Genomic DNA, 13680 nt, shown 5'->3' with positions numbered 1-13680 from the left:
GAGGAGCTTGCTTGTGTGATGCTCAGTACAGGGGAGATGGGAACACCTGGGAGCTTGGGCTGTTTCCTGGAGACTTTCTGTCAGTGGAAGACCTTGGCTTGAGTCCCATACTTTTTCAGTTTCAGAGATGGCAATGACTTGTTTTACTTGGTATTCTCTCCAAAATTGCAGGCTCTTTTTTCAATGTGCAGTCCACAGTCTTATAAAATCAGATCAGAAAGACCTCTGCATCATACTATACTTTTGCTTTCCCTAGGAGACGATCAAATAATTCCTAAATGTGTTTGTCTAGCCAATATTTTTGGCTGTGATTTCCCAAATATAAATTGAAATATATGCTTGTGGTGTTAGCAAATGCCCAGCAAGTTTAACATTTTGCAGACTTTTTAAGTGTGAGTTAAGCAGATGGCCTGCACCAAGGGCAGAGGACAGAGCTGGAGTTTGTGGACATCCCTCAGTTCCAGCAGGTAGTATTTTTGGATGGCATCCTAATTCAGTGCTTCACTGCCCATACCATTAGAAAGCTTTCCTCCCATCTGTAGAATTAATTACAGAAAATATACTTAGGTGTGCTTACCAGCTCTTGAACTTTGTCATTATAAATCACATTATGAGCTAATACAGGTTAAAAATCATTGATCAAATACATCACGTGTATGAACTTGTTGGTATCAGTGATATTGCACAAGGCATTTATTAGGTCACTGAGTCAAATTCTGCACTCATTTACATATGTTAATATATTAACATTACTCAGGACTCTCTTTGGTAAAAGCAAAGTGTAATTTGGCCTTGTAAAATCTATTTCTATTTTCACAGCTTGAAAATAGAAGTTTCCACAGGAGGCTATTGCACTACAGGGGAAAAATGGTTTGGCTATGATAAATAGCAAACCCCTGGTTTTGGAAACGTGTTTTCCAGTTATTTCATTCTGGCATTAAGCACACGCCTGGTTTTGTGTGGAAATTTCCCCCCCTCTTCCTTAAAGCAGTTACAGATGACCACAGTGTGATTTTCACGCGTACATTCAGCGAGCCAAAATCCTGACAGTTGAGTATTGTGCATGTGACTGAAACTCTTTGATTAGCTCATGTGACATCCAGTTTGTTAGCATCGTTCAAAAGCATGACTCAGGGTTCCTCCCTGACTCCTTGCTGGCGTTGGTGGGATCTGTTTTCTGTATGCTTTCGCAGGTATAATTACCGTGTGTTAGAATTACAGTGTGTCAAATCCATCTTCCGTTCTCATATTCCTGCTAGAACTGCCAAAGTTTGCAAATATATGACTGAGCTACATCTTGTAGATGTGGGGAAACTTCACTCGCAGCGATTAGTTTTTACACTGCTATTCCTTGAAACCTTCTCCACCCTCATAAACTTCACGTTATAGAGCCTAATATTTAAATCTTTCAACAGCTTGTGCAGCTGCTGGTTTGGTTCTCAGCTGGCGTAGGCTGATGGAGCTCAAGGTAGTGATGCTGCACTGATTTACTCTAGCTGCCGATCTCACACTGAATCTCTAACCCTGGAGATGAGCAATTTTTCCACAAATTGTAAACCACTACTTAAGAAGTAGCTTTTTTCAATGTTAGATTATGAACATTGTGTAGATTTTCCATGCTTAAAGAATTTTTATGATTGTGGACTATTAGCTGACAATGTCAGAACAGTAGAATCACAGCAACACTTTAAATACTGAGGTGATGTTTCAGTTTCTTCAGTGAAATCTGTTAATTTGTTTTCCCCTAATTTAACACTTTTAGAATCTCTTCAGAATTTTCGTTTTCTTATTAAAATATCTCTGGTACATAAGTAACTGGCAGTAAGGAGTCATTAATATGTTTGACAAATATTGGACTCCTGGATTGTAGAAGTGGTTTATTACGCTTCCTTTTCTTTGATGTGACAGTTGCCATTCTGAAGTGCCTTCAGTATGTTCCCTGTGACAAGGAGCACTCTTGTGCCAAGCAGCCTGAAAGGATATAGCATAACATGGGCTTGTGGTCACTTAACTGCAGATGTAATACACATAATACTTGCTGCTCTGGCAATTCTTCAGCTTTAATGAGCCAGGGGAATGGAGACACCAGTATGGTTTGACCAGCAGAAAGCTACCTAGCTCTTCCCTGAGTGCATAAAACATACCTGTTTTTATAAAGGTTTATCTTGTTTTCAGTGGACATCTAAATTGCTCTTGTAGTGGCAAGAGCTTTACGTAACTGGAGCGTAGTGTGTAAGTTGGAGGGATAGAATAAGCTGGTTTGAATTGTGGAAACCTGGTTTCATGCCTTTAATTTTGTCCTAGGTGTAATATTTAGGCTGGGCTATGCTGCTGAATTGACAAGGAGCACTTCTAGAGGTAGGGCCATGATACCCAGGGACCACTGATGCTGGGGGGTAGTGGATGTGGGTAGGAGGACCCTGTAAAGTCCTTCTGACTCCAAACTGGAGTGGCCAGAGGGGAAGAGGTGACACTGCTGTGTCCCTGAGCCTCCCGGGCAGCAGCGCTCAGCACCACAGACCTGGTGTGAGCTGCTTCCAGCGCAGACCTGGGGCTTTTTCATTTTACACCATGAACATCCCCAGCCCTGCCTCGATAAGTTCACCCACACCCTGATGTGCTGAGCCGTGGTTTACTCAGTGTCAGAGCCTGCCCTGAGGCTGGTTAATGAGCTCCAGCAGAGCCTGGGATTGCTCAGCATCACATTGCAGAGCCCGGTGGCATGGAGGGAATCATTCACCGAGTGTTTTAGTCCTTGCTGCTTGTCTGGAGAAGGAAGGTGTGCTGAGTCCAAGAAACATCATAGTGTCACCAATACTGTAAAAATTATTAAATCTTTTTTTCTTTTATTTTTTCTGACAGCAGTTTAATAGGATTTGTAAAGCAAGTGGTGGCTGCCAGAAATTAGGTCTGGTTTCTCCCCAGTAGTTTAAGATTTTTCACATGGTGTGTTGGTGTGGACCTTACTGCCTCTAACTGCTGGAGGCAAAATTCTGATAGAAAAGAGTTTATTATTCTCTACAGTTACAAAGTAATGAAATAGTGGTGCTTCTCTCAGTTAAAAAGTTAAGACACAGTGCATTTATACATATCCTTGGGATCCTCTTCCAAAGGTTTACTCCATTATTTTGCATCTGGCAACAATTTGTTCTGGCATCAATTCTTCTTCTCACTGGCAGTGGAAAAGAGAAGTAAATTAAGGAAGCAAGATTGGCCAAGTGATTCACAGAACAGCACTTAGTGTCAAGAACATTTTACTTTTGTTAAGCAATGTTTTTACGTACTGCAGTTGAATCCAAGGTTCATTAATTTGGATAGCTGTTACATTAGCCTGTCCAGCCAGCGTGTGTGACCCTTGGGGTCACACACAAAGGGCACTGAAATGTGTTAATTAAATCCTGCAAGTGTCAATGAGCAGGAATGGAAATATCTAGGAACATTTTCCTGTGCGCACAACAGCTGATACTCACTGTTCCCAGTTATAGATGGATATCCTTTTTTTCCATTTCATTTGGCACTTTGTAGCTGGTTCGCCAAACCTTTAGTCGATGCTCCACAAGCTTGTTTTGTGAAGGAAACCCAAACCCCAGTGAGTTGTTGTCGTGCTCCTGGAGGACAGAGAACAAATTTAATGCACAGGAAGATTCAATAGAGATCTCTAAGCTGAGTGTGCAAAAGCATACATTTCTTTACATGGTGAGATGTAGTGATTGGGATTTGTCATCTTGCTGTGATTTCTGTTATTTAATATTATCGTTATTTTCATTGGGTAGTAACTTCTTGGATGAAACTACCTGTCAAAGTGATGAATTCTTCAAAATGCTTCCTCGAAATCAGGAATCAGTCTCTTGTTGGAGTGAGGAGTCATGTCCTTGATGTGTGAGCAAGATGGTCAAGTCCCAGCAGGCTCAGGGGTGGTGGCTCTGGCCGGGGCTGGGCTCTCCAGGGCTGCCCCAGGACCTCGCGGAGCGGCTGGAGAAGGCAGCCTTGCGGCCAGGGCAATGGAGGGGTGGGCAGGAGTGTGGAGCTGCCTCTGGTGAGGTCCTGGACACTTCCAGCTCTCTCAAGGGAGACTTAGCTATAGAGGATGGTGAAAAAATGGTGTTCTATAATAGCGTTAAACCCCAGCAACTCTGAACTGCGAGCAGTCCTGCTGCACCCGAGGCCAGTGGGGACTCTCTGCACCATGTAAGGTTAAACGTGGTCTGAATTCTTTGCAGGACTGAGACTGCACATGCAAATAAACGGAAGTTGCCTGTGCTTCCACAAAAGCAGAGCTTGGAAGGGCTTTCTTGCTTGAGGCTCTGTAGGGAGCCCTTAAATTTATGTAAGAAGTCATATCATAACACTGTTAAAATATTACATGACAATTTGAAATATTCAAATATGTATATGAGATAGTGTTTATAAACATGTCATTTTTTTTTCTTTATAGACCAGTGTTTAAAGATAATCAGGGAAATGTTGACAGAGACTCCCGATTCTCACCTTTATTCAGGCAAGAAAGTAATAAGATTTCCATGGAAGATTTGATTAAACTAATAACAGAGTACAGAAGGTAAGGAACAGTTTTTAATATTGTTTGAGAAGGAATAAAAGCTTTATACAGCTGTGCAGAATAATTTTCACAGGTTTTTTTCTTCATTTAACACAGTCTGCTATAGTGGCCATGCTAAATTGCTGTTTTTCACATTAGGCTATTACCTGCCAAAGGCTGCTTTAAGTTGGACGATCCAGGAAAACTGAAATGTCATTTGGCACATTAATAAATGTTATTATAACCTAAAAAAGAGTGATTCCTTAAATTAGCTTCCATCAGTGGAGATGCAGGTGAAGTAACCAACAAGAGAACATTATATCAGGAGAAAAAAACAGGGGAAAAAAAAGATAGAAATGAAAAGTCGTTCTTTAATGGTTTCCCCACTCCTTTGTTTTGTTTGTTTGAGTCTCCATGACAAACTGCAGAGTGAACATTGGAAGGAAAAATCTTCTCCAAATGTTTGACAGTGTGTAAATTAGTGAATAGCAGTTTGGCTGGATAGTCTTCCACACAGGTGTAAATCAGGTTAATTTTAGAGCAGAGTCTTTGTTTATACTGGATAAGTAAGGTGAAAATTGTACCATTGTTTTCTTCCTGTCCCTTGTACTCTAAATGTGCCTAGAAATCAATTAATCTAATTAGTTTCTCCTGTTCCATTTATATAAAATCAGATCATAGAAAAAGTTAATGTCAATTGGTTTGGGTCCTTAATCTCTTGGCCATCTTATTGTTACTGGTCAGGAAACTTTACTGAAATTCTCACAGCTCTTATTAGTCATCACTACTGGGTTTGTCTGTCTAAAGCATCTCTTAGATAAAAGGAATTTAGCTTCATAGTTGTGGCACTTCTCAGATTGTGTAGATGTGAGGAATATACTTTGGTCCCTTTTCAGCATGGCACTTGCAGAAGCCACGATGCTGTGAGCTCCTCTCATCTTAGTGATCACTGAGTTCCTTTTAGAGAACATTTGATTCAGATTTTAGAAAGAGAAAGTGGGTACGTTAATTCTCATAAGGTTTGGTTCACCAGTTTCTTTCTCTTTTGCAAAATGTGCTGTAATATTGCTTGCAAAGAGAAGGCAAGAACGAGGCCAAGAAAGGAGAGAGAAAGAGAGAGAGAAAAATTCATGCTGTTGCTTTTGATTTAATAGCCAATAGGTGTACGTTAAATGTGTTTAATGTATATTTATACCTTAAATCAGGGTCTGTTTTTCATTTTAGGTTAATTCCTATGATGAATGTAGCCTCTCTTGTTCTAATTTTCTAAAATGTTTTCGTTTCTGTCATTGCAGAGCAGAGAAGATTAGCAAAATACAGACTATACCTGGCTGTTTGGACATTGCAGTTGACTGTGTTCCTTTGGAACATCCAAGTATGATTCTACTTTATAATTAGTTATTATAATTAAATAGGACATTGTCGTCAACTTTCCAGCCATAACTACCTCGAGACAGTTCTGGTAGAAGTGTCATTCTGTAGAAAAACATGTGCAGGGAGTTGTTCTTGATTTGTTTTTGTTTAATTACACTGCTCTTAGTTTCATCCTGTACCTGGCCAGATATACTCCAGCAGTACGGAACACAACATGCTGAATCCGCGTGTGATGGAAGTCCAAGGACCACTTTTTGGTGTCTAAGGGATTAGGCCAAGGAGATGAGGACTTCTGAAGCTTGATGTTTGCAGCCTTGCGCTGTTGGTGGGGTGCAATGCTCATGTCCTCTGAATTAGCATGTGTGGGACACGCAGCAGATTAAGGATGCAGACTAGATAAAGGACTTAATTCAGAGGCCACTCTGGCATCAGTGCAGCAACTGCAAAGAGAGATGCTTCTAACTGGATCCTTTTATCTCTTTTCAAATTTTCTGTTGCAAGGACCACATTTCTGTGACCCACTGTTGCAAAAAGCTCAGGACCGTGGAATTCCTCTGGAGTCTATCATCACACATCTTTATACCATCTTCATATGCTATTATATAAAAAAAATAGTTGAACTAACATTTCAAAAGCAGTTTTAGTTTTGAAATTAGAAGAAACTGCTGGCTTGGAGTTGGCAAAATGGTCCAAAGCTGCTTGGGCCTTTTACTGTTACCTGTCTCGGTGTGCACTGTGGCCAAGTGAAAGTCTGGCTGTAAATGGTATGTGCTAGTAAAGTGCCCAGTTCCTGTGGAAAGACAATTAAATTTCCCTCATTCTAAAGAGTAACGGCTTAAACATTTATTTGGTTTTGGGGAAATTAATCTTACTCTGAATAAGGCTGTAAAACTATTTAAAAACTGTACCAGAAAACTTCCATACTGTAGGATTCATTAAAATCTCCATGAAAACCCTTGTTGACTTCAGCCAGCTCTGAAGGAACATTGTAATAGCAGTAACCAGTTCTGTTGTAACATCTCCTTCCCGCTCAAAATAAGTTGTGCTAGGCTATCGCTAAAATCCTTTACTGCCAAGAAAAGCCACTGAAAAGGAAGTTGGTCAAAGATCTTCGTAAAAAGATCTTGGCCTGGTACAACTGTTTCTCTAGTGACCAACACTACCTTGCTTCACATTAGCATCAGTTTGCATTAGACAACAGAAGCAGATCTTTCTTTTTATAAGCTACAACAATTAATAGCAAGGGATGTTGTCTGACGGTATTTAACCTGAAACAAAACTTCTGCTTTTGCTGCTACATGGGGAGAAACCAAACTCCCATAGCTGTAGCAGATGGGAAGCTGGAGCTCCCACCTGCACTACGTGGTCCCTGCTTCTCCTCTGGCTGGAAGGTCGAGACCCTGAAGCTGGCAATAGGGCAGCAGGTACTGTTGCTGCTACATCCTCTGCTTTTCCCTTAAAATACTGATTAAAACACAGAACTGTGAGTCTCCATTCTTGTGGAGGGCAGTCACAGGGAGTAGTTTGTAGCAGAAAGCCATGCAACTGGCAGCAAAGTGGGCTGTCACCTGCACGTGCATGTCTGTGCGATGGACGGGAGCACCAAGAGACCAGAGCCTCACAGCTGGCTGCAGGAGCCTTCGCTTGCCAGCTGACTTCTTCCTGGGATTACTGCTTCTTCTCACTCTCTACAGGCTATCGCTGCTCTCCTATCTGAGCCAGTGAGATTTAAATACTTCATCTATTACTTCCCTTTTTGTGTTCAGTTCAGCACTGTTTCTTTTTCCCTGTGGATTTTCTACAGGCTACTGGAAGTGCAGTATGCACAGAGCACAGAAAGACCTTGGGTTGGTCCCTGGATTTCTCTAATTAAAAATGAGGCTAATCATGATCAAAAATGGACACAATAAAATGCTTATAAATCAAGTTTGAGGGCCATCTGGCCAAATAATAAGACATAGCACATCATCATCTTTAAAATGGGTTGCCTGAGATTTGCCCAAACAAAAAGCTGCCCATCGGAGCTTTGTAGACCAAGAGTAATGGGCAGAGGCTTCCAAGTACTGGGAATATTAGTAGCAGAACGGCAGACCTTCGGAAGTTTGTATGTGACCCTGAGTATCTTCGCTGACCAACAGAGGAATTTGCATGGTCATCTGCAAGGAACTGTTGCTGATGCTGTGGAGAACAAATCTCCTCAAGGCTTTTCTACAGCAGGCGGTGGCTGCTTCTGGCTGACAAATGCAAGTGATGGAAATGAGCTGTCCCCTTTTAATGCTGCCCATTTTGATTAGGAAAGGCAAATTTTTTTATATATGGATCTTCCCACGTAAATTCAGGAGCTGTGTTTGCGGGGTGTACAAATCAACCAGATACATTCATATTTTGTTGGGCAGCAGGCTGGAATGTTTTCGGTGTCTATTTGAAAGAAAGCAAAGAGAACCCACCCTGCACAGGCTGGCATAGAGCTGCTTCTGTCCCACCTGCTTGTGCTGCAGAGAACCTGCACTGTCCTGAAACTGCCCATTTCCTCTTGTGTTAGTTTAGAAGGAAGTAACGTTTGGTATCGTGCGTACGAGGTATCACCAGCTTCTTTTGGCTTCCTCACCACAAATTGGTAGGCTTTTCCTGTGGGTTATTCTAGAGTTTGAGGAAGGAATTTGTAGGTAGGACCTTCAAACTGCTTTTCCCAGAAATAACTTGGGACATCCCAACATTGGTAACCCTTCTCAGGTACTTTTATGCAAACAGCCTTTGAGTTCTCCATGCTGCAGTTACATGTCTCACTGAGCTAGCGGCACAGGCAGGCAGGGAATGCTCTATCTGGCTTTCATCGCTCCTTGTCTGGGTGAGAGAGTGCTTGTTTTCATCTTCTGTTTCTTGATCTGATTTCAGTTATCCCAATTGCATCATATATTTAATCTAGTTCTGCACTACTTTTTTCTTCGTTTTGTTTACCATGTTATTAAATAATAGAAAAACTTAAATGAGATATTGAGCTGTAAAATTAATTAGAAACAGCATCACTTCAATATATTGAAACTGCCCATATGCCAGTGGTGCTGTTATGCCATCAAATGCCATCAAATATCGTATGTGTCAAAAGAGGTTTTCAGTGCTGTACTGTTTAAGTCAAATGAGATAAACCATTTAAGGACAACATGTTTTAATTGTTCTGAGGTAACATGGATGCAGTCTAAGGCAGAACTTGACCTGTTGCATCTCAGCATTACTTATTATTTGCAATTTAAGGCGGGATTTTAGTTGTTCCATCTCAATATTACTTAGTATAAGACTGTAAAAACAAACATAATTTGTGATGGCTTTCTTTTTTGTTCTTTTGAAGACTGTGTAACTTCGTCTTTTATTCCAATCAAGCCATTTAATGACATAAAGGAGCATCAACCTACAGTGGAAGTTGAGGAGTTTGTACAGGAATCAACAAAATATTCTCGACCTTACAGAGTATACAAGAACCAAATATACATATATCCAAAACACCTCAAGTATGATAGCCAAAAATACTTTAACAAGGTACAGTATGTAACCTATTCAGGCCAACATTGGGTAGTCGTGTGCTGCATGAGCCCTCATCGAAAAGAAGGAGTACTCATCATAAAGGAGGGGGAGATGGTGACGTGCATCACTGACTTGGCTTTTGATCTTTTTTAATTTTTGCAATCATAAAACATTGGTACAATTTTAAGGAAATGAATCTACGGATTAATTTTAAGTTGTATCAGCGATTCAAAGAGAGATACTGAGGTAATAGCTCTTTTGCAATTTTCAGAAGGGCTGTATTTTAATGAAATGTTGTGTGCAGATAAAATTAATCTGGATAATATCTGTAGTTCTTAAATGAAACTCGAGTACTGCTTGTGTTTTCATGGTGATTGAAACTTAATTAAGGACAAGACACAAGTTAGTGCTGGTCATTTTAATCTGTTTCTGCACAGTCGATTTGAGGCCTGGCTTGCATTTTGACTGTTCTTCTTGGAAATATATTTTTCTAGTGATATTATTGTGACTTAAAGGCATTTTAAATGTTGATATACCATCTACATGTTTCTTCTAGATTTTGAAAAGAGCTTATTTCAGCCATTATTATTTTCCTGTATTTTTATGGGTACCCTATTTCTGATCTAAGCTTTAACACATTCCTGTCTTTTCAGGCACGGAATATAACAGTGTGCATTGAATTTAAAAGCTCTGATGAAGAAGGAGCAAAGCCACTGAAGGTGAGCCACAACAGGAGAACCATGTTTCTGAGGACACTACTTATAAAATCCAGAAACGAGGGCAGTACTAACCTGGAATAATTAAAGAGTGAATGTTGTCATGCATCCTTCTGCACCTGCACTGTGGTTCTGTTTGATCCCAGCTGGTCATAATGATTCAAGCTCACAGTGGCGTTGTGCAGTTCTGGCTTTCTGACTGGTAGAGGGGAAAGAAGGCAATAATAGAAAACATAACCATATTTTTACAGTGCAACTTGTTTTTTCTAAAATTTACCATTTACCCTACATTTCTCACTGAGCTCAGGACTCTTGATTGAAAAGAGTGAGGCACAAAATTAGAAGAACCTTAGACTTAATTCTTAACTTTGTTATTGACCAAGGGCTACTGTTGTGCTGTAGTTTCCACACCAAAGAAGTGACTGCTATTCAGTAATCAGAGCCTCTAGACAGGACTCTGCTTAGGAAGGACATTGTTAACCGATGTAGCTTTCATAACATTGAAAAGTCACTGAAGACGTTGTATTGGCTGTTGTACTGCAATACAAAGTGAAGTAGCTGCAATATTGTACTGCAATAAAAAGTGAAGTAGCTTTTGTAAAGCTTCTTGCGGAAAACTCTGAAATTAAGAACAGCAAGGAAGAAGTATAAGGACCCTGTGTTGCTTAGTAGAGTGTAGGGTAATTTTCACAGAATCAATGGACTTTTACTGGAAGCGTGTATAAAAAATAGCAGGTTTGAGCACTTAAAATGTTTCTTTTAATATTTGATCAAAGCAAGTATCAATCTTTCATGATATTGTTTTCAATGTACATACATATTAGATATACCAAGACTAGTATTATCAGCAGAATTTCACAATGTAATTAAAGCATGTTACTTTTATCAGTGTATTTATGGAAAGCCAGGTGGACCATTATTTACAACAGCAGCCTACACCGCTGTGCTACATCATTCCCAGAATCCTGATTTCTATGATGAGGTCAGTCTGCTTTTTCTTTCTTTGTATGTCTGCCAATTGTACATCTTTGCCAGTGAGAGAGGAAAATATGTCCAAAGAATACTTCTGTTACAATTGCTTGTGTATCTAGATGCGCCTGTGTTACATAGATTAACATACTGTCTCACATTTGGGCGTTTTTTCTTAAATCAACTCAGTGAATCCTTCCTTTTGTAAGGTGTTCTGAGTACAGTTAAGATGCTGTATAATTAATTAGGGACAGTCTAGCTCTCTAAAATATGCGTCTGGATTACATTAAGGGTCCAGCTGCATCTCTGAGTTTAATGGAAACAGTAAACATTATGATGAAGGATGGAGCCAAATGTCAGAACAAATCCCTGTCTGAGATGTAAGATCTGCATTGGGGCATTTTTGTTGATCCAATGGTCTGAACAGAATGAGCAGTGATGTGTAGTGGCTGCAGCAAGTCATTTTGCTGGTGCTTTTGAGGAAGCAGCTGTAGAATAGAGTTCATATGTTGGTCTTTGCCAAATGTTAGTTGCACATGCACATTTTATGTTTTGCCAACACCAAGTATTGATCCCCCAGTCTTTTTGCAGGTGAACTTCATTAGTTTCACCCTTTCTGTGACTAGTGTGTTTGATGGCCTGTGAATACCCTGTGTCTGTTCTGGATTTTCCACTACTTTGATAAAATGACAAGGGCAAGACCAGCAGATAATGTACAACTACGTGTGAAGTATCAATTTTAAGATTCACATTTAGGAACTGAGATGGAGCTTAAGGCATTACAGCTTCAGAGATCTTGAACCCGCTGCTACATCTTTGTAAGCAGTGGTTTGGGTTTTAACACATCTGAAAATGTCCTTCATGTGATGCTAGTGAGCCATCTGGTTTCGAGCAGATTACTTTCAACTTGAACAAAGAGCTGAATTCAGATCTTAATAGCTGATTTGGCTGGAAGAGGTGTGCACCTGTCCTTAATGTTCCTAGCACAGCAAGTGCAGTCTTTAAAAGAATGTAGTATGTTATCAAGAAAGTTACTGTAATCTCCATGTCTGAATGGCCATTTCATATCTATGTTTATGGTATTTGATTCTTACCCATAAGCTGATTTAACATTGGAAGCATTTATCAACCATTTCTAGACCTTACTTTAAGCATAGGATTAGTTTGGATAAACTACATCATAGCTCACAAGGGCAAGGGGTCTTTTTTATTAGTTCCTATGGCAATATGGTTTGATTGCTTTGTATTTTTATTCCCATAGGTTAGTAATACCTCAAACCTGATCTGTAGTGTTTCATGGATGACATGATATGAGATTTAAGACTGAACAAAAATCATAAATAAAAGGGGTTTTTTTATCAGCATTTATTACTTGGTCATTGCCATGAAATGATGATGAAGCAGTAGCAGAAATGTCATTTTAGGTTTTGGTTTGGTTATCCTGAATATGTGAGAATGGTGATGGCTATTTATAGCTGCTAGTGTGCAGATGATTGCTTCTAAGCAGGGTCCATCGCTCTTTAGTTCTGTCCTCTTTCATCTTACACTCTTTCATCATAAATGCAAATATTCATCCACAAGACAGAGAGGAAAAAAAATGTTTTAAGTAAAAGTGATGGATGATCATCTTAAACAGTTTCTTTAAGAGAGCATCTGTTACCCATGTAGACAAATATTGGCCAGTAAAGGCAGGCTGTATTTAGACCTCTGTGTAGAGAGAGATGTTACTCATTTAGACCATCTCTGATGACTGGTGTAATCGATTTTTAAACTAAAGTGAGGTGTAACATTTTACATTTCAGGTGAAAATTGAACTTCCCACTCAACTCCATAAGAAACACCACATTCTGTTTTCATTTTATCATGTCACCTGTGACATAAATGCAAAAGCTAATGCCAAAAAGAAAGAGGCTCTGGAAACACCAGGTACCTGTAGTAGAATTACTTTCAATTGTAAATATAAATGATGTACCTTCAAATAAGGATTGCAGAATTTCTGGCTGGATATTATTGTCTTCCTTTGAGCTTCAGAAGCTTAATTTTCCAAAGAATCAAATTGATTTGTTCTTGTGCACAGTGGGATATGCGTGGCTTCCTTTGTTGAAAGATGCCCAGTTGGCTTCCCAAGAGCACAACGTGGCAGTGGCGAGCAGCCTGCCTCCCAGTTACCTCAGCCTTCCAGAACCAGCTAGTGGAAAGGTATTAATTCATACTTTGATATTATTCAAATGATACAGAGCATTTATTTGCAGATGTTTTACATGAGATCAGATTTGCCTTTACACTTACCTGGAAGTGTAAATGATAAATAGGATATCAGTTTTAGATAATTCACATGCGTATCATTAAGTGTATGAACTATTACATGTACCACTGGACTGAGAGTCGTATATTACCAATTCACAGCTATATATGGAAAAAGTGTATTTTATAACTATATATTCTACAATATTATGCTTAACTTCTCCAAAACATGAATGAGAGTGCTCTTAAAGAACTCTTTTCACAAACTCAGGCCATATGACTTTGATTCTCCAGCTGACGTGAGCCACGATCATGATTCAT

General features: G+C 39.7%; 1 protein-coding gene across 6 annotated transcripts in view; it reads left to right on the top strand.

Annotated features, from left to right (window-relative positions):
• The window catches only part of DOCK10 (dedicator of cytokinesis 10), a gene marked incomplete at its 5' end in the record, with an annotated part of 152509 nt that overhangs the window by 93183 nt on the left and 45646 nt on the right, over positions 1-13680 (top strand). For all 6 annotated transcript variants that reach the window (XM_080349583.1, XM_080349582.1, XM_080349584.1 and 3 more), the window contains 7 exons: positions 4436-4558; positions 5833-5912; positions 9258-9445; positions 10084-10149; positions 11036-11128; positions 12918-13041; positions 13193-13314. In XM_080349583.1, coding sequence (XP_080205709.1) covers positions 4436-4558; positions 5833-5912; positions 9258-9445; positions 10084-10149; positions 11036-11128; positions 12918-13041; positions 13193-13314 — 796 coding nt within the window. The remainder of the gene's footprint in view (positions 1-4435; positions 4559-5832; positions 5913-9257; positions 9446-10083; positions 10150-11035; positions 11129-12917; positions 13042-13192; positions 13315-13680) is intronic.

The sequence above is a fragment of the Nesoenas mayeri genome (assembly GCF_963082525.1).
Source record: "Nesoenas mayeri genome assembly, chromosome: 9".
Classification (NCBI taxonomy): domain Eukaryota; kingdom Metazoa; phylum Chordata; class Aves; order Columbiformes; family Columbidae; genus Nesoenas; species Nesoenas mayeri.
This window is presented reverse-complemented; position numbering and strand designations above follow the sequence as displayed.